Below are 21197 nucleotides of genomic sequence, written 5' to 3'. Positions count from 1 at the left end.
TGCTAGACTATCCATTGATGTGTTTGGGTCTCGATGCATACATAGTGCTGGCTCGGTGTGTTTCTGTTAAATAATCACACAGGGGCTAAGTGCGCCTTGGTTGCTTGTTAAAACAGCGTTTTTATAGGGCAACTGGGATGGAGTTTTGTCTCTTCCGAGCGCCAGTTTACTAGGTTGTCTCGATGAATTCTCGTTCATATCTGGGGGATGTTAACGGAATAGATCAGAACATAGGTAGAGGGGTCTCACGCCCTTGGGGTGGGCCACTGAGCACGGTCCAAATGGGACCATCTGGGTGGCGCCCTCTTTTCATGTTTTAGATTGACACGCATACCTACCCCCTCTTCTGGAGTGGGCATGTCGGCGTCGTTAGGACACGGGACTGGTCTGGTCGCGCTGGTCCAAGTCAGTTAACCCGTTGTCCGCCGGGGATGCAGATCTGCTGTTCTGGTACCCTGAGGGACTTGTGCTTTTTTCGGGGGGAAAAATGCCGGGTCGGTCTGGGTGTCACAGGGTTAGGCGCTATGGAGACCCTTTGTTGGGTACATGTTGTACTCTGCACTATCGTAATGGCTTATGGCCATACCAACCTGTACACGCCCGATCTCGTCCGATCTCGGACGCTACGCAGGTTCGGTCCTGGTTAGTACTTGGTTGGGAGACCGCCTGGGAATACCAAGTGCGGTGTGCTTAGGGCTGGTTCTCCATTCTTTTCGCTCCTCTCTCACGCGTGGCAAAGAGGGGGCTGTTGGGGTGGTCTTGGACCTCCTCTGGTAACCCTGTGCTTCCCGTGCCGCCGGGCCCGGTCAGAAGTAAAGTTTCATTGATACCGTAGGCCTGGGATAACCCTTTTTTGAAAACTGAAACACTTGTACTGCGGTATAGCCGGTGTATACCCGCAGGTGTGTTTTGGAGTTTTTTCTTGAGGGGTTATAGGAACAACCACCGTCTGTACCAAGAGGGTGGTTGATTCCCTGGTTTGTTGGAGCAGAGTCAACTCCCGGGTTACCCGGTTGAGTGTGCCCCTGCACGTTCATGACGTCTGCCAATCATGTCAGCCTTCTCTGCCTCGACCCCTCTGGGTGGGTTTTTTTTTGTGGAGGCTTTGTCATGGTGATCAACAACACCAGCATACGCCCCTTCCGCCGGGGGGGCTGTTTTCAGCTGACTCCTTTGGCGCCTGTCTCGTCCGCAGTACTCCAGGCTCAGGTTACAGCCTGTTGCCTGGTTTCCCCGGTGCGCTGCCTGCTTCCGTTGGTTAACCTTTTGAGTGCTTACGGCCATGCTGACTGCCTGTTCTGCAGGGTCAGTGTGCCAGGCGGTGTGCTATTGGGGGGAAAGGGCCCGCTCTTGGAGGGGCCTTATCCGAATACGCTGGCGATGTGGGGGGCGGTGTCACTAAGTGACCACCTGGTGGGGTCTTGATGCCTAGCGTCATTGACCTCTCCGGGCCCCCTTTTTCCAGGGGATCCAGTCCCTTCAGTGGGTCTGGGTCTTCCTTTGCGCTCCGCTGCTACGGCCTTGCCACAGGGTTGGGTTTGCTCTTGACCCCGTGATTTTTGGGGGCAGTAACGAGGTTGTTCCTTCCGTTCGTTCCCGGGTGGCATGCGGGTTGTGCGTGTGTGTAGTCGTGGGGTCAAGCCACGGTCTGCTCACCCTGTGCGTTGAGTTGCTTGAGTGCCTCTTCACACGGTCGGATCCGTCGCCCTCCCGTGAACCTCCAATAGGGGGGGTATCCTCCATTAGGGAGGGTCGGGGGGGCTCGGTCCTCCCCGGTCTGATGGTTGTGGGGGGCCTCAGCGGGGTGTATTTGTCGGGCTATGGCTCCCGCTCAGCTCCTGTTATGCAACTAGGTGCTGAGCGAAGCCATAACGCTACAGAACGAAGAGTTATGTATATAACCCAGTTCTGTGAGTTATGGTGCGCTCAGCACCTAGGACGCCGCTGCGGCCCTTGATTTTTCATTGTGGTGAAATTTGTTGGGAAGGAGATGAGTGTGTGGCCCCACCCCTGCTTATGAAGGTAAGCGGATGGGGGTGTGGTCAGATGAATGCTGGCATGTAAAGGTACATGGTGGAATTTTTTATTCAGTGTATATACGCTGAAGCGAGATATATGCAACTAGGTGCTGAGCGCACCATAACTCACAGAACTGGGTTATATACATAACCCTTTGTTAATGTTCAGATGGAAAATGTGCAGTCCATTGAAAGGTCGCCAAATGGCCATGCCAATTTTCCAATCAAAATGTAGCTTAACTCAATGGAGGCCAAACCCCGAGATAAGTCGGGTTAACTTGCCAGCGGTTGGGCCCCAGACATGAGATTTCTCAGGTTTTGGTTGTTTATTCATTTATTCGATATTTTTAATCATTATTCATCCAGGGTGTTACCATAGGGAATGAGTCTGAGGTTGCCAAAGTGCAATACCAGCCGCATCCAGCTAGATGGCGGTATCGAGCACCCTTTGTAACCTTGTATCTTGACCTGTGGAACGGCCAAATGTCTTCGGTTTCACTTTTCCTTGTCGGCCGAGTGGAGCGGTTCTCCCTGTTCCATTGAAGCACGTCAAATATTCCCGATCCATATGTTGTGGTGGGTTATGCCGTGGACCAAATGGACATTGGATGTATCAGATGGCGATCAAACAACGACCCCCCCCCCCTTTCATGCATTCATGATGAAACATAATACCTATGACATAGATGTGATTTGGGAATAATAGCGTGTACAGGCAAGACATGGCAACGTCTATAGTAGAATTGACGTATAAGGCTATAACTTCGGGAATTACCCCAGACCGCTCTAAAACCATATTCACCACGGTATAACATGGGAACGTATGGATGGAAAAATTCATTCTTTTTCACATATTGAACGATAGATAGGTGATGTCAAATGGGCCATAGTATTGTATCCATAGCTATAATATAGAATATAGTTATAGCTCTACAAACAAGGTGACGCACTCCTATCTTTTAAAGCGTGGCCTTGCTATGACGGGCTCTGTCTAATAGCTGGTGCCGAATGAGTTAAAGGGGAATGTCAACATTACGGGAAATGTATTTACAGTCTGCTCCAGAGTCAGACAAGAAGATAGATACCCATTTCCTCTCCTTGGAGTTTTAAGCTAGGCTAGCGGTCCGTATCCGCGTCAATTAATTTCTGCTAGCTTGCAGCCGGATAGCTTTCTACTGAACACACAGAGAGGAAGTTTGTATCTATCTTGTTGTCTGACTCTTGAGAAGGCGGTAAGCGCATTTCCAATAATGTCGGGGTGCCCCTTTAACTGGCCGAAATGTAGCTGTCTGTCTATTTAGTTGTCTATCTCAGAAAAGGTGACTCTTTCTCTGTGTTCAGTACATAGTCATACACGCGTCACTTCCCCTTCTGCTCCGAGTTTCATGTCGCATCTCCGTTCCTCTGTTCCCATTTCTACCCCACTGAAACATCTGTTCTTATATTACATGGTTTTAGTCATGCTGTGGACTCAAGCATAACGCACATGCATGACGTTACACACAACAGCTGTGAGTGTGTGTGTCAATCAGCCAGCCAGCTAAGCTAAGCTGCGACGGGGGTGGCTGACTAAAGTCTCTCCAGTGCAAGAAAAACTCTGCTTCCCTCCCAGGCGGGCAGCCCACACGCAGAATGTCACATGTTGTGCTTTTGTTGTTCTCGTATCGACGCGCGTGTCGTCATGAGGGACGGTTCGCGCCCATCCTCGTAAAAGTCAGTCTTGATCAACAGCCGCGATACCGCGATGTGTGTGTGTGTGTGTGTGTGTGTGTGTGTGTGTGTGTGTGTGTGTGTGTGTGTGTGTGTGTGTGTGTGTGTGTGTGTGTGTGTGTGTGTGTGTGTGTGTGTGTGTGTGTGTGTGTGTGTGTGTGTGTGTGTGTGTGTGTGTGTGTGTGTGCGCGCATGCACGCGTGCACGCATGGCTGGCTGTGTAAACATTGGTCAGCGTGTCTGCTGTCTCTCTTTTTGCTCCAGTCGTGCCCACATTGCCTGCCTGGCTGCCTGTCTCTGCCTGGGGACCAGTGTTTACAGAACAGAGCTCACAAGACAATGAGGCCTTCTTCTCAGTAGGGGGAAGGATTGACTGCCTCATATCTCTGAGGCAGTTCCTGACTAAACTCTTCTTTTTTTCTTTTTCATCACGGCGGGTAGATAAAAGGCTTTTTTAATCTCTACTCAAAAGTGAGAGGAGAAGTGTAGTGAGGAAAGGGGGACACTGTTCCACTGCATATGGGAATGTGTGAAAGTGAAAACCTTCTGGCAAGATGTTATTGATCTGATCGATCAAATCTTATCAAAGAAGTTGCCATTGAATCCCAAGCTTTTTATTCTTGGTTTATATCCTACCACCCCACATCTACAACGCAAAGAGTTTAGATGTATAGATATGTGCATATTACAAGCAAAACGTGTAATAGCTCTTAATTGGAAAAATGTTGATGGACCAAGAATTGGTATGTGGATTAAAGAAATGGCTTCAAATATGTCAATGGAAAAGATGGTGTATATTGTTAGACGTAAACAAAACATTTTTGATAATGCCTGGGGACCATTTGTGTACTTCTTAAAGCATAATACGAATGTTGGGAACTTGCTTCAACAAGAACGGGATTAGGGGGAGTACTGTGGGACAACTCTTATCATTGTGTAAAAACGACAAGAAACACCCTTTACTTAATGTGTAAAACATTTTGGTTGTATTATTATTTATTTATGTTTATTTTTTATTTAAATCTGTATCCTTCCTATGTGAACCTGTTTTTGAAGTTAATTATTATTTTGTGGGGTGGGGTTAGGGGAGGGAGAACGGGGTGAAAATGTTTGCTGAATACTGCTCTGCTGATATACATGTTGTAATTTGCAAACTAAAACCCAATAAATATATTGTTAAAAAAAAAAAAAAAGTGAGAGGAGAGGTTGTTTGAAGCTTGTGGCGCACAAAGAGTTCACATCTATATCACACACACTACAAGTGAATTAAGGGCCTGGAAAGCCTGAGCCTTTCTCTCTTTATTCTTTGGAAGTGTTTCTCGTTTCTATGGCCTTAACGGTGAGCATCAGGCCTGTTTTTTGGACGTCTTAAAAGTTGTTGCCCAATGAGCTGTGGAAAGCCGAAACAAGGGCAATACATCATGTCTGGCAACCCCGCCTATCTCTAATCAGACAGGGAATGACACATGGTACCACAGGCTCACCCTAGACAGCAGCGCTCAGCCAGTCGCCTCTGACTAATGACAGTGTTCTTGTTGTTGTTTTTTCGGTAGCCAAGAAATATACAGTATATCAAAAATAAATGAAGGTGGAAAGGGAACAGGACAATCCGATCAATATTTGCTAGCTGCTTTTTCCCAACGCCAAACCCAAACTAGGACATGAACCTGTGGTGTCATTATTAAGATGTCAAATCTAGAGCTGCTCCATAACAAATTGATTAGGAGTGATTGTAACTTTTACAACGCCAAGGAGGATTCTCTGGGGGAGAAGTGTGCAATTTCTAGTTATAAACCGATACAATTATTGGTATAGACCTGGGGAGTAAGGTTCCCCTGTGATTTTCCACCATCGTAGCCGCCCAGTGAATATCAAACTATAAGTATTACGGCCAACCCGTATTGTGTAGGTTCAATATCTCTGATGGAGGGATGAATTATTTAATAAGTGTTACAACCAATAAAGGTGACTACACAACGTCAATGCCCTCTAACCACACCCTGTGCATAACATTGAATGTGGATGTGACAGAATGTGAATGTGAATTCTATTCCATTATTGTCCCCTACATGCGCCCCCCCAGAATTCACAAGAACTGGCAGCATGAGCCGTTGAGGACCCTGTATAATCCTGTCGAAACGGCTTCAGGTGTCCAGAGTCTGTGTAGCAACGGGACCAGTGACCACCAGAGGGTGGCCTGAGGACTTGACGGCCAGGGGAAAACCCTGTGTCATGGTGGAAACCGTAGACCCCGGAGGGTGGTCTGAGGTTTTGATGGCCGGAGGGCGGCTATGCCGCTGCGGCTGAGCTACAGGAACCAGACGGTCCAGGTCCACATGAGCTGGTTTCAGACGGTCCACTGAAATGTGGTCCGGTTTCCCTCCTATGTCGACGACTTGTCCCCCATTTCCAGAACAAGAAAAGGCCCCTCATATGGTGGCCATAGTGGCGACCAATGGGCATCTTTGCGGACAAAGACGTACTCTGCTGTATGGAGATCAGGTGGAATATAAGCCTGGGGCACAATGTGCTGTGACGTAGACACATGCCTAAACACCATGGCATTGTCCAGGGAAACAGACCGTTGCTGGCCGGCAGACCAAGGTGTTGTGGTGTTGGGGATGAAATCCCAGAGGACTCGCAATGGCTGCCCATAAACCAGTTCGGCTGAGGAGGACTGAAGATCTTCCTTAGGGGGTGATCGGTGGCCCAGCATGACCCACGGAAGTCTGTCAACCCACGCATTGTCCCGGAGACTGGCCCTGAATGCGGCCTTCAATGACCTATGAAACCTCTCGCACAGTCCATTGGCTTGAGGGTGATAAGTTGTTGTTGCCACAGCATTCCAGAGCTCCAATGTGAACTGAGGCCCTCGTCGGATGTCCGATGGAGCACCAAAACGGGCAACCCAGGTGCCGATGAATGCTCGTGCAATGTCGGCAGATGTAGTTGAAGACAGCGGAATCGCCTCTGGCCAACGAGTCGTCCTGTCACTCATGGTAAGGAGGTAGGTGCAACCATGTGTTCAGCCTTGGAGGAGCTGGCGATGAGGATGTCATCTAAGTAAGTGAACAGGAAAGGCAGGTCCCTTAGCACACTGTCCATGAGGCGCTGAAATGCTTGGGCAGCGTTCTTGAGCCCAAAAGGCATGCAGAGGAACTCAAAGAGCTCAAAAGGGGTGATTACCGCAGTCTTGGAAATGTCCTGTGACTGCACTGGCACCACGAACCACGTCAACCTTAGAAAAGATGACCTTCCCCACCAGGCGAGATGAAAAGTCCTGAATGTGTGGGTATAGTGGTCAGGGGTCGTAGCATCATTCAGGCGCCGATAATCACCACACAGGCGCCAACCTCAGGCGGCCTTTGGCACCATATGGATTGATTGAATAGTTTATTGATTTAGAATGGAAAATCACACATATACATTTGATCACAGTATGAAACAGGTATACATTTCTCCATTTACCAATAGGATTCAATAAACACAATAAAGCCATAGGCTTGTTTCCATTGTGGTCCTTCATCATTGGTGTCAGTGGATTTATGTACTGGTGTGTGGACGTGGGTGTTTGTAGTGTCTGTATGTCAGGATGTGTGGTATAAAAACAAAAAAATACATACAATAATATTCCATTTTATAGACAATAAAAGAATAAAAAAGGAAAAACACATATTAAAAACCTTTTGTTCACTACTCCCAGCTTCTGCTACTTATGATCCACCTCTTTATAGCTAATTTAAAAGTGGAGAAGGGGCTTATGGGCTTCAACTCCATTGGTAGGCTATTCCATTGTACTGCTGCTGAATATAGGAATGAGTTTTGGCCTATTTTTCTATTGCATCTCACTGGAGTGGCGAGGCCCAGGGGCTATTGGACCGCCTCACGATGCCGAGGCACTCCATCGCCTCAAACAATAGCCAGTTTGCCTGGATCCAGGCGCCGTGCATGGGCATGTACTGGTGGGCCCGTAGTTGGAATATAATGTTCCACATCATGCTTAGTTGTAGCTGCCGAAAAGGTTGGCATGGTAAGAACTGGGAACTCAGCCAACATACTTGAGAACTCAGTGCAATGAGTTCAGTGAGGGTACGTCAGGGTCACCAATGTAGGAGTGCGGAATAAACTGACTGCCAGACAGTTGTTAGATGCAATACAATGTGCAATCTTTTTTTAATTACATTTTTATTTGTAAACCTTTATTTACCCAGGGTAGGTTCGCTGAGCACGGATGCTCTTTTTCAGCTACGCCCTGCTTCACATTCACACAGTTCCATTCACACTGCCCAGTACCACCACAGTCTGACTCCGTTGGCCACTCAGCAACTCCACTGGAGCAGTTGGGGGCAGTGGAGGTTTCTCTATGACAACACGTGAAACACAAATTCACTCATAATTCATAATTATTATTAATTTACATATATATATATATATATATATATATATATATATATATATATATATATATTTTTTTTTTATTATTATTATTATTATTATTATTATTATTATTATTATTATTATTATTATTATTATTATTATTATTATTATTATTATTATTATTATTATTATTATTATTATTATTATTATTATTATTATTATTATTATAATTTTTTTATTAGAAATGTTTTCCTATTATATGTAAAAAATGGCAGTTAATTTTTTTTCTTCAAAAATGGCCAAAATTGACAGCTCTGAGCAGGCCTGCACTGCAGTAATGACTGCAGTAATATTCGTGCAGAATATCTGCACAGGTTGACCCAATTTAAATAAATAATAGCCAATCAAAATAGGCTATTAACTTCATCTAAGCACGGCCTGTGCAGTTAAACTCTTGCCATTGAATGGGGGATTGAATGATTGACAGCCTTGACAATCCAATAATACACCGAGGATGAATGATTGGCAGCCTTGAAAATTCAATCAGAGATTGCTGCATCGCACAGTCAAAACGGGTCCAGCTGCAGGTTCGGAGGTTAGGTTTAGCTCGGGCCAATCTCAAGTTTCTCAAGTTTCTTTATTAGTTGTCATACAGAAGTACAGAATACTTTTATACAAAATGTAACAGAAAGAAGCATTTTGTATAAAAGTATTCTGTACTTCTGTATGACAACTAATAAAGAAACTTGAGAAACTTGAGATTGGCTTGAGCTAAACCTAACCTCCGAACCTGCAGCTGGACCCGTTTTGACTGTGTGAAACATAGCAAGCTAGTAGTTTAGTAATCTGTACAGCTATAGCAACACAGGCTAAATTAAACTTTGCGCCAACATTAGGACCGAAGTATAAACCCGCAACTGAGCAACATGAAGAAGTGGACTTATGCATCTGGATCAGAAAAAAAGTTGTGGATGAAAAAGTAAGTAGGCTACAGTGTTTGTAAAAGCTTGTATGCTAACAGTAGCTAGCCAGCTTAGCCTACATCACAATGATGATCACCAAGCTAACTTACTGTACACACTGTAGGGCCGGGCAATTCATCGAAACAGAATCACGATATCGATTCATAGACCTATGCAATCTCATTTCTAAGTTATGATGATTTTTCTTTTATTAAAAGAAACGTTTTTTTTATAATTTTTTTTACTTTTTAAATTATTTTATCTGGGTTGAACATGATTTGTGGAACTCCCTCTGGTGTTGTGGTCGTGGTATTCACTGACCTTTGGGAAGTATTTCGACATGCACATGGGTATCTTAGTGGTGTAGTGTATCTTGTAGACCAGGCCCATTGCAAGTTGCTGTACTCTGTCGTCTACTCTAAGCCATCGTAGGTTGTCAAAGTGGGCAGGGGTGAGGTGGGTTTTAGGAGTAAGGTCAAGCAGTAGTCTGACCAGTTTGTTTTGTGATGTTTGTAATCTTGTTTTTAGTGCCTTTGAGGTGCTTTGGTACCATGAGGTGCAAGCATAGTCGTAGTACCCTTGAATGAGTGCTCCTGTCTTCAAGGTATTCTTGTTTACCAGAGAGGAGATCCGGTACATGAATCTAGTTAGTTGGTTGACTTAGTTTTATTACATTGGATCCCATTTTGTCACAGGAAAGATTTGCCTCTATAGGATTGAACCCAGGTAGGTAATTTCATCTTTCCTTTTAAGATAAGATAAGATATTCCTTTATTGATCCCCTTGGGGAAATTCAGGCATTATAGCAGCATGGGGGAAGGGGGGGTACAGGTAGTGAAAACAACACAAGTAGTGTAAACATTATAGGTCAATATAATTTACTATCTAACTAACTGAAATATATTTTCACAGTGTCACATAAGGTGCAGTATGCATAAGGTAGTGTTATAATTTACTATCTAACTAACTGAAATATACATTATTCATTATTTACAGTATCACAGTATCCACATAAGGTGCAGTATGCATGAGGTAGTGTTATTGTCCTACTTGGGTTCCTATTAGTTCTAGGTCGATGTCTGGCAGCAGTCCCTGCCCACTGTTGTGGAGCCTGATGGCCACTGGTATGAAGGACTGTCCGAGGTGGTTAGTTGAGTGTCGGGGGGTATGAGTCTGTGGCTTCCTTGTCACCTTCACCCAATATGTTTTGATCTGGTCAGGTGCGCTGTCACCTAATATGTTTTGATCTGATCAGGTGCGCTGTCACCTAATATGTTTTGATCTGGTCAGGTGCGCTGTCACCTAATATGATTTCATCTGGTCAGGTGCGCTGTCACCTAATATGATTTCATCTGGTCAGGTGCGCTGTCACCTAATATGTTTTCATCTGGTCAGGTCCGCTGTCACCTAATGTTAATATGTTTTCATCTGTGTCCACTGACCACTGACACACAGTGGGGGATGTTTTAAAAATATAATTTAATATATAATATAATATAATAATTTGTGCTTCACCAAAAAATTTGGTCAGCAGCCTCCACTGGTTGGGGGGTTAGTGCCTTGCTCAAGGGCACTTCAGCGGTTGGTGTTAAGGGTATGGGAGAGAGTTATTCATTCACTTCCCCAGATTTTTCCTGCTGGTCCGGGGGATCGAACCGGCGACCTTCCGGTCACAAACCCGCTTCTCTAACCTTTAGGCGACCGCTGCCCCTTTATTGATTTTTATTGATCCTTATGAACATTCACGTCCAACACACGAAAACTACAGTGTTGGAAAAACAATCCAATCTTGTATTCTGTCTGTTGTTTTTAATATTTGCTTTGGTTGTCCTCTCAGCTACTCAGCCTTCGATTGAGACTGGTCTTAAAATGTACAATGGGATTGATTGATTGAAAACTTTATTAACAGATTGCAGAATGGGTACAATACAGTACAGCTCAATACAAACAACTGCTAAGAGGATGAAGACCAGAAAAAGACTTTTGTCTTGTTTACACAAGGGTCCTTCATTTTCGATTCATCAAGAAGATGTAGGGAATTGTAGTTCTTGTGTGTTTGCCGCCATTTGGTACAGTCTTGTACCCATGACTTTTCCCCTTGTTTTTCTAACATTTCCAAACACAAATTTCATTTAATTACGCTCTACTCTGTAACAAACTTTTGTTCGAAACGTATCGTCTGTGTTGAAGAGTGTTGTGATCGACTGATGTCTGTTGTCGCATTCCTGACCTGACGCTCAGAGTAAACCTGTAGCTGCAGCTAAACTAAACTCATGTGTTGTCAAGTTATTGTTATAAGGAACCCAGTCCAGACTGCATCCCCTTAACAATTGTTTGTATTGAGCCGTATTGTATTGTACCCATTCTGCAATGTGTTAAATAACATTTGCATCCATTCATTCTACTAGCACTAACGTTACCACATTATTACGTTAGCATGTAAGCTAACAAAATCGCCGATGCTAGCCTCAGCTAGCCTCGATACTAACTATACATAGAGAATGCCATTCACATTAGCATGTAGCTAACAACACCGGAGATCTTTTTGTGAGACTAAACTATCCGCTCTTGGTGATAAATTGTGTTGCTGTTGGTTTTGTTTCATCAACAAATGAGAGGCAGAACACACAGTGAATGTATCTGTTTTGTTTATTGCACTTTTATTGCACTTTCTTTGCTGAAAAATAAATGCTACGTTGGCTAAATGGCTAACGCAAGGTATTTAAAGATGGTGACTTTGTTGTTTTTAAGCAGGAAGTGTAGTGAGCATTCAACCTTTTCTGATTGGTTGAAATGGCCTTCATGCCTGACCAACATTGCCACCTACTGCTTTGGCATTGTACTACATGCATATGACTTCACTCGGTGCAGGGTTTAAACCAGTCATGTGGACAGAGTTTTATTTGTTTGAATAATAAAAATAAAAAACTGTGTCATTAATACCCGTGATCGTGTGGACATGGCCTAAGAGGTTGCGAGAGAGAGAGAGAGAGAGAGAGAGAGAGAGAGAGAAAGAGAGAGAGAGAGAGAGAGAGAGAGAGAGAGAGAGAGAGAGAGAGAGAGAGAGAGAGAGAGAGAGAGAGAGAGAGAGAGAGATAGAGAGAGAGAGAGAGAGAGAGAGAGAGAGAGAGACAGACAGACAGACAGACAGACAGACAGACAGACAGACAGACTGACAGACAGACAGACAGACTGACAGACAGACAGACAGACAGACAGACAGACAGACAGACAGACAGACAGACAGACAGACAGACAGACAGACAGACAGACAGACAGACAGACAGACAGACAGACAGACAGACAGACAGACAGACAGACAGACAGACAGACAGACAGACAGACAACCAGTGATAAAGAAAACCAGTGATAAAGAATGAGAGAGGGGCCAACAGACAGACAGAGACAGAATAAGAAAATAGAGAATGAAAAAGCAAGAGTATGAGTGTGGGGGGAAGGGAGCCTTTAGAGAGTGAGTCCTCAAGGACGCAGTGTGCTGTGGGAGCCTGGCTGAGGTGTTGCAGGGAGGCAGCGTGGATAAGAGGGGGGGATGGGAGGAAGAGGAGGAGAGAGAGAGAGAGGAGAAGGTCTTGCTGACGCATTTAAGAGTCTGTGCAGGGGCTGCTGACGTCCGGACAGCCAATGCAAATCACAGAAAGCGAGGAGATGGCCCCAGTTCAAGCGCTCGTGTTTGGCGAACCGTGGCAATGTTTTGGCAAAAGATCAAATGAACCGAGGGGGATAGAGAGAACAAGAATTTCGGACACGCAGAGTCACAGAGTCGTCCATTCAGGTGGAGGGTTTCGTTTTGGGGGAGTAAATTAGCTTGATTTAAACCCTAATGGAACTTGTTCTCCCCAATTTCATTGTATACCTGTATGCCGTGACAATTAAAACTCTTGACTTGACTTGACTTGAATTGGCATGTTTCAAGTCGTGATGCGAAAATATCCCCCTTTCTGTGATGGATTGTGTGCAGCTTAGTTGTGTTGGTTGGTTATACCTCACACAATTAAGTTGTTAGCCTGACTAGCTAACAAAAAGACCACAAGGATAAAAAAAATAAAAAAAACGTTACTTAAACTTAAACTGTTTACTTTCTGTGTGTGTTTCCGCCCCCTCATTCTCGTCACTGTTTTTTTTTTTGTCTTGTTTCACAACACTAAAAGAGTCTTAGTGTGGTACTGGATTGACTGCAAATAGTTGCTGTCGGATGAAAACCACTTATCTCCAAAAAGTTTACTTCCTGGAAATTCAGAAAAACAGCAAAATGTTCAGATGAACATCCATGTATTCTTAAAGACATACATTGGGGTTTCAATGTGTTTCATAGGTCCTATAGGTCATGGAACTGGCTCACATGACAGATAACAATGTAAACATTCATTCCCAGTAAACAAATAAAATAAATTACCAAAACTGGAGATAAGTGGTTTTCATTAGGGATGCTCGATATTGGCTTTTTTACCGATACTGTAACTGAGGGGTACAATTCCCTGACTGTATTGATAAGTATGGTATCATTAAACCACTACTGCTTTATGTACTTTAATTACTGGCCATACAGTACACGATATATGAATATGATGAACACTTCCCACAATGAAATCGGTTCCACACAAAGGTATAATCAAGTATTTAATGGAGCAAAGGGTACATAATATACTTTACATTATTCTTTGAATGCACTTGTAAGGCAAAGGAATATGCATAGGCAAATCAATAATGAATGTCCATTCTCTGGTTACGCAGGAGGTAATTATACAACCTGAATCTTAGGGAATTATATCTATGGTACACTAGTAATATAGCGGGAGATACTGGAAGGGGTTCCCCCTGGTTGTAAGCCAGCAGGGGTAGAAGATCTGTCGGTAGTAGAACGTCTGGTCAACGATGACTAAGGAGACTCCAGGTACAGGAGCCGGTGCAGTAGCCTCTTGATCCACAGACGAATACAGCTGTTCTCCGTAGACTGTAGCTCCACAGTGAAGAAAGCTAGTCGGCCTCAGGCTCTCTGAGGCGCCGACTCGACTTGACTCCTCGCGGGGTAAATCCAACACGTGCAGGCGTCGGCGATTATCCGCTCCATAAATCACAGGACCAAAGCAAATATATTCCAGCCGCAAAGGGCTATGTAGTCGTCGGGTAGATTAATCCAGTGTACATGTCCATACGGTTCTCGTCTAGGTCTCCTCGGGTGAAAGCGCCATGTGGTCAGCCCAGCCTGGATAAGAACTCTAGCTAATACGAGGAAGCGTTGGGGATGCTGGTCACTGTAGAACTTTAACCGCACGATACACTATACACAAATAGACTATTATTGACTTAATAGAAATATGTCGCACTCGACGGTATAGCGCCAAACTCTGACAATTCAGTTATTAATTCGCACGCGGTCTCAATGCTCTATTCTGGGGCCAAACGGGCCATACTTCACCGCACGTTGTATCGTGGGTGAGGCTTCAACTTATTGGGTAACATACTAAGGGCTAAGGGGCTTCTATATTCACCTGCGCCGTATTTATACGCACGGTGAACAAACTAGTGCCAATCTCATTTCTGTCGCGTATCCCTGGGCAAGGCCGGGCATGTCCAGACACGTCTTGACGGTGACTTTGAACCTGACTCCGGAGGCCGGTCCCTGGCGCCGGTGGACCGCTGTCCAATAGGAGAATGAAATATTATGGTCTGAGCTAAAGGGATATTCCGTGTATATGTACAAGGAATATACAGGGGATATCAAACGATATACAAATACTATGCAATATATATCAATAAATAAATATATATATTCGGTTTAATCTGATCCTTTGTAACAGCCGCCCCCTAATTAGTCCCACCTAATTAGCTAAGCAGAGACAGATTAACCGCACTGTCCACTACTCAATGTCTGTTGTGAGGGGTCGGTCAGTTCACAAAGTCATGGGGTCATGGTCGTCATCGATAGTATCGGGGAGCCTTGGCAGTTCTATTAGCCTCGCCACGGGTCGGGTGTAGATCCGCCCTTGGACGAGCACTTCGGCTGCTCGGACCTTTCCGTCGGCACCGGTGATCACTTTGCTTACGCGGCCAGCCGGCCACATAGCTCGGGGTAGTGACTGGTCGATAATCATGACGACTGTTCCTTCTGTCAAATTGTCTCTCTCTTTCACCCATTTCTGGCGGGTCTGTAGAGACGGTAGATAGTGGAGTAGGAAGCTGTTCCAAAACTTGTCAGCCAATACTTGACTGTACCTCCACATTCTTCGGCCGTTCGCTTCTTCAGGCTTGTACATTGTCTGTGGTAGCGCGGGGTCCAGCCGCTCCATCAAGAGTGTGTTGGGGGTGACTGGGTCGACATCTGCTACATCACTTGAGACGTAACCGAGGGGCTTTGAGTTCAATACTCCCTCGATCTCCGTGAGGACTGTCATTAGGACTTCTTCCGCCACGGTCTGGGCCCCAAGCACGGCGTACAGGGCTGTCTTTATTGAACGTACTTCTCGTTCCCAAGTTCCACCGAAGTGAGGTGCGTTCGGGGGATTAAACTGGAAGTCAATCTGGTATGGAGCGAGGTGGGTCTTAAGTTCTGGGCCCATAGCTTGGAAGCTCTCTCTCAGCTCTCTTTCTCCGCCTTTGAAGTTTGTCCCGTGATCAGACAACAATATAGACGGTTTACCTTTCCGCGATGTGAATCTTCGGAAGGCCATAAGGAATGAGTCTGTGCTCATGGTTGGAAGGAGTTCTATATGCATCGCTCGGGTGGTCATGCATTTGAATACAATACCCCACCGCTTCTCGGTTCCTCTTCCTTTCTTTATATACAGCGGGCCGAAACAGTCCATACCGGTGGAGTGAAAGGGCTTGTCGCCGAGTCGGAGGCGACAGGGAGGTAGGTCAGCCATCCGGGGTATACTGGGCTGCGCTCGCCACTTACGACAGTCTAGACAGGTTCGCTGGAAGCGCCGCACTGCTTCTCTCCCTTGCAGTATCCAATAACGACGTCTGATCTCCGCGAAGACTCTCTCTGCCCCGGCGTGATGCACATCCTCGTCGTATTTCTTTATGATCAGCTCTGTGACCTTGTGTCGGCTGTTTAAGACTATCGGGTACTTGACGTCATCCGGTAAGTCTGGAGCTCTCCGCAGACGACCACCCACTCTGATGAGACCATGGGCGTCGCTCTCGGGGGCTAGGTGGAGCAGTCTGCTGTCTGATGGGACGGGCTTTGCTCCCTGTAGACAGTCTAGCTCATCGGGGAACGAGTCTCTCTGGGCTCGTTGTAGTAGAAGAAGTTCTGCTTCTTCGTAGTCAGCTGCTGTAATGTCAGTAGTGAGCTGAACCTCTGGGTGGTGCCACAGGAATGTCTTTAGCTGCGCACTCTCTAGGGTGAGGCAGTCGTCTATGTCGGGGTCTGTGGAGACGAGTGTGTTCAATCCACAGAACATAGATTTCTTGTTTTCTGCCTCCTCTTTGCTCGCTTCCCGTGGGGTGGGTGTAGGCCACTCTTCTTCCGGGAGCTTGAGGAACTCTGGCCCGTCACTGTATAGGTTGTGACGGGTGAGGTCATCCAGGGACATTCCCCGGGTGATGACGTCAGCTGGGTTGTGTTTTGTGTCCACATACCTCCAGCTTGCTACTTCTGTTAAATCTTGAATCTCTGTGACTCTGACTCCCACGAAGACCTTGTATCTGCACGAATCAGACCGGATCCATGTGAGTACTGTCGTGGAGTCTGACCACAAGATTGTTCTTTGCACCGGAATGGTGAGTTCACGTTGGATTAACGTGGCGAGTTGCGCTCCTGCTAGGGCTGCGCAGAGCTCTAGACGCGGGATAGATTGTTGCTTTCGTGGGGCTATTCTTGAGCGGGCCAGGATGAAAGCAGTATGTATTTCTCCTCCCTCCTCTCGGGCACGCAAGTAGGCCACCGAACCGTAGGCTACTTCGGAGGCGTCGCTGAAGACGTGCAGGTCCATCTGGCACGTCTCCGGCCTCACTGTGGGTGGGAAGTAGCTGCGGCGTATGTTAACACCTGGGAGTGAGCTGAGTTCCGTCTCCCACTCTCTCCATGTGGATGCAAGGTGTTCGGGTATGGGGTCGTCCCAGCCCTGGTCCTTGTCCCATAACGCTCTTACAATCATCTTTGCCCTGGTGGTGTAAGGTAGAATACATCCCAACGGGTCATATTGTCTGGCGAGTGTTCTGTATACACTCCGTCTGGTGGTCGGTAGTGCAGTCGACCTTCCCTGCTCCTTGGTCAGGGGTGTGTGTTTATAATGGAGCGAGTCTGTTTTGAAGCGCCAGACTAGTCCTAATGTCATTTCTTGGGCTTCTCCTGGGATGGTCGCCATCCAGGTCTCGCTGCTTGCTGCCTTGTCCTCGGGGGAGAGGCTGCGCAATACTTGCGGGTCGCTGCTGGCCCACTGCCTGAGATCAAAGCCGCCTTTGATCAGGGAGGCGCGGAGCTTGAGTAGAAGGGCCTCGGCTTCTTCTGGCGTCGAGACGCTTTGCAGACAGTTGTCCACGTAGAAACTATTTCCTACACTTTGTCGGACCTCTTCATCAGCTGCTGGGTCCTCTGCGACGTGTTTTTGCAGTGCAAACGTAGCACAGCATGGGCTGCATGTGGTTCCGAAAGGGAGGACTTCCCATTGATAGATGGCTGGTTGCTCATCCCCGATCCTCTCTCTCCATAGGAACCGCAGCAGGGGCTTGTCCTCCTCCACTAGTCTCACCTGCAGGAACATCCCTTTGATGTCGCCGCTGATGGCCACCTTGTCCTGGCGGAAACGTAGTAACACGCCTAGTAGGGAGGGGCCGAGTGTTGGGCCGGGCAAGAGCTCTTTATTCAGATTTTGTGATCCGATCTGGTAGCTGCAGTTGAACACAATACGATCCTTGCCGTTGTGGTGGACTTTGTGGTGCGGCACGTACCATGATTCGGTCGTCTGATCGGCCTCTTTAATGTCAATTTTCTTTATGTGTCCCGCTGTGATTAGCTTGTTAATCTCAGCGCGGTACACAGTCTCTTGAGCGGGGTCTCTGGCTAGGCGCCGCTCTGTGTTCAATAGATACCGCTCCGTCGCTTCTTTTGGGGCGTGGAAGGTAGGCATACCCTCTCGCCTCAGGAGTGGAGTTGCGTATCTCATCACTCCGTTGACTTTGACTCTCTTTGTCCCTTGCTCGAGGAGGGCTATAGCGTAAATGTCTTCCTTGGAACGAATGTCTTTCTTTTCGTTCTTAAAGGGCATTGTCTCTAGTGTCCATAGCCTCTCGACATGCTGTAGGAGGGTGGTGTCTTCTTCTGTCACTCTGGAGTGGAGGCAGCTAGTGGCTGCTGTTCGGTTAAGAGACTTAGCGAGGGGGCCTTGTAATGTCCATCCTAGGCGGGTCTCGACTGCTGCAGGACAGCCTCTGGGCCCTGTGTGGACCCGGTCTATCGGGACTATGAGGTCTGCATGGTCGGAGCCTATCAGCAGGGTCGGGGTGGCACCGTCTATGAGCGGGATAGGTAGTTGACGCAGGTGCACATATTTATCCATCAGCTTGGCGATGGGGTAGGTGTACTGCGACAGGCCTATTTCTTGGCTGGTGAAAGCATTAGTAATCCTATACCGTCTCTCTGGCTGCCCGCTTGCTGCGATAGTGAAGGAGACATTCTCGCGCTTTATCGTCTTTAGATCTCTTCTTATTGTCCGAATCGTCATCTGGTTTTCGCTCCCCCGCAGCCCCAGCTGGGCCGCAGCGGACGCGAGGAGAAGGGTCTTCTCTGACCCGTCGTCAAGGACGGCGTAAGTGTCCATGACCTTGTCTTGGTAACTCAGTGTTACGCGGACCACCTTTAAGAGCACTCGGGTGCCCCCGCTGCTGGCGGGGTCAATGTACATAACACTTGCCTTTGTGCTGCTTGAGGGTGCAGGCTTTCTTCTGTTACTGTCGTGTAGGACATCTAGGTGGGCTCCGTCACACCGACTACACCTCTTCTTTAAGCGGCACTCGGCTGCCATGTGACTGCGCGCACATCGGTAACAGCGTCGGTTGGACTTTATCCATTGACTCACCTCATCGGCGGTCATCTTCTTGAACCTGTCACATTGTGACAACCAGTGTTCCTTTTCGCAGTACGGGCACACCATCTTCCACTTCTCTTTCATCGAGGGGGTACTGTGGTTCTTGCTGCTCGGTACTGGTTCTGATTGGTGCATGACGGTCACCAATCTTCGGCCATCGTTTGCTCTCCTAGGTCCCTCTCTGGAGCTTGGGGTGCTCCGCATGAACGTATCCAACCGTAGGCTGTTGACTTCTCTCGCCAGGAAGTCGGCTAGGTCTAGGAGGGATGGCTCGGGACCGTTAGGATCACGGTGGTCTCTTTGCCGCCTGAAGCGCTCTTGTCGGGCGGGCGGAAGCTTCTCTAAAATCCTCTCGACATTAGAGTTCGCGTACAGTTCGTGCATACCCTTTTCTCTTTGCGCCCCCAGCATCCCTACCAGGGATTGTACCTTGATAGACAGGTCATCTAGTGAGCGATTGTCTGTGGCTGGGGGTAGGCGGTCGATATGCCTTATCTCTTGTATTACGTAGTCCCATATGCGTCCATATCTTTGGTCGAGTGCTACTAGAGCCGCTGTATATGGGGTAGTAGAGGTGGCATAGGCCAGCGCTATATTGTGCGCTCGGGGCACCTTGAGGTGCTTCAGTAGGATAGCATACTTGTACGGTTCGTCAGCTACATCGGACATCATTGTCTCTAAGCACATTCGTAGCTCCGTGTACTGTGCTCTGTTCTCGTGGGTGAAGTCCGGAAACGTCGGTGTGCCAATGTATGATGCCATGGATGGCTGGCACATCGGTGAGCGTTGGAAGAGAGGCCTCCTAGGCGAGTCTCCTCTTACGCCTCTTGGTGGGCTGGTACCTGCTGGGTACCATGGCCCGCGTATCCAGGTGCTATTCCTCGGGGCTGGTCGTGCGTCAAGCTCACCCGTGAATTGAGTCGGGGGTCTGTAGCGCAGAGCCGCGGGGGTAGAGCCTGGGCTGTACTGGACCTCCTGGTCCTGTGGAGTTCTGTGCTGCTGTCGGGCTTGACTCTCCTCCTCTCCCTCTTCTTCTTCCTCTGGCAGGTCCTCTAGATCCTGTAGTCGTCTATTTAGCCTCTCCGCGGTGTAGACCGTTTCTTCCTTGTAGCTGGTCCTCGCGTGGACCGGTCGGGGAAGGAGTTCGGAGGGAGGTATAGGCTCTCTCTGTGGTCGGGCTCAGGGTCGCTTGATCGGGTAGGGGAGGGTGCCCTTGACCCGTGTCTTGACGAGGCCCTGGAACCCCGTGCGGAGGGAGGGGGTGTTGCCCTGGCGATCAGCTGCTCCATTATCTGCGCTTGTAATCGGTCGCGCTCGGCTTCGCGCTTGGTGAGAGCGAGGTCGCGCTCCGCTTCTCTTTGGGCACCGGCAGCGGCGCGCTGGGCTTCGGCGGCGGCGCGCTCTGCTTCGGCCTGGTCTCTTACCATATTCTCTTCCGCCTGAAGGCGTCTAATCTCTAGACGTATACGATCTTCGTCGCTCCGTTGCTGCGCTTGAAGGCGTTCTCTTTCCATGGAAGAATGTTCGCGCTCGCTAAGCGTCTGTGCTTGGAGTCGATCGCGCTCTGTTGAGGCTGCTAGGCTGGCGAGGAATGCCTGTGCCAGCATCTTGTCCGCCTCGCTGGGGGAAGACGCTGGTTGAGGTGATCCGCTCCTGGCAGTACTCGTTGGAGATCTGTTCTCCTGTGGCGAGTCCTGGAGATCCATCTCCGGGGTGCTCTCCTCTTCTTGTAGCGGGTAGAGTTCCATCCCTGGAGAGCTGTCTTTATCCTGGAGCTCTCCGGGGACTACTTCTTCGGTCTTGGCGGGGGGTAAAGTCGTGTCAGGTCCCTCCTGGTCCCTACCGTGAGCTTGGTCAGTTACGTTAGAACCCACTAGGGCCTCTATTGGCGGGGTAGCCTGGGCGATAGGGTCGGACATAATTTTACTATCTACTTTTTCCGCGTTTACCGTCTGTAGAAGGCTAGGTAGTATATTGGCAACGTAATCCTCTAAGTACTGAGGTGTCTGCTGTCTACGCTGCGGGCGATCTACTTTAGGAGAACCGTTTTGTGGAGTGTTCATCATAGGCCATGTCAA

General features: G+C 47.7%; 1 protein-coding gene across 1 annotated transcript in view; it reads left to right on the top strand.

The window, feature by feature from the left end:
* Nucleotides 1–5929, top strand: part of LOC311226535 (NLR family CARD domain-containing protein 3-like) — a gene marked incomplete at its 3' end in the record, with an annotated part of 139640 nt that extends 133711 nt beyond the window's left edge. The window contains exon 9 of the mRNA XM_084311955.1: nucleotides 5812–5929. Within this exon, the coding sequence (XP_084168081.1) occupies nucleotides 5812–5929 (118 nt within the window). The remainder of the gene's footprint in view (nucleotides 1–5811) is intronic.
* Nucleotides 5930–21197: the final 15268 nt, after the last annotated feature.

This window comes from Notolepis coatsorum, assembly GCF_963971535.1.
Source record: "Notolepis coatsorum genome assembly, chromosome: 4".
In the NCBI taxonomy this organism is placed as follows: Eukaryota; Metazoa; Chordata; class Actinopteri; order Aulopiformes; family Paralepididae; genus Notolepis; species Notolepis coatsorum.
Note: the sequence above shows the minus strand (reverse complement) of the source record. Positions and strands in the feature narration are given on the sequence as shown.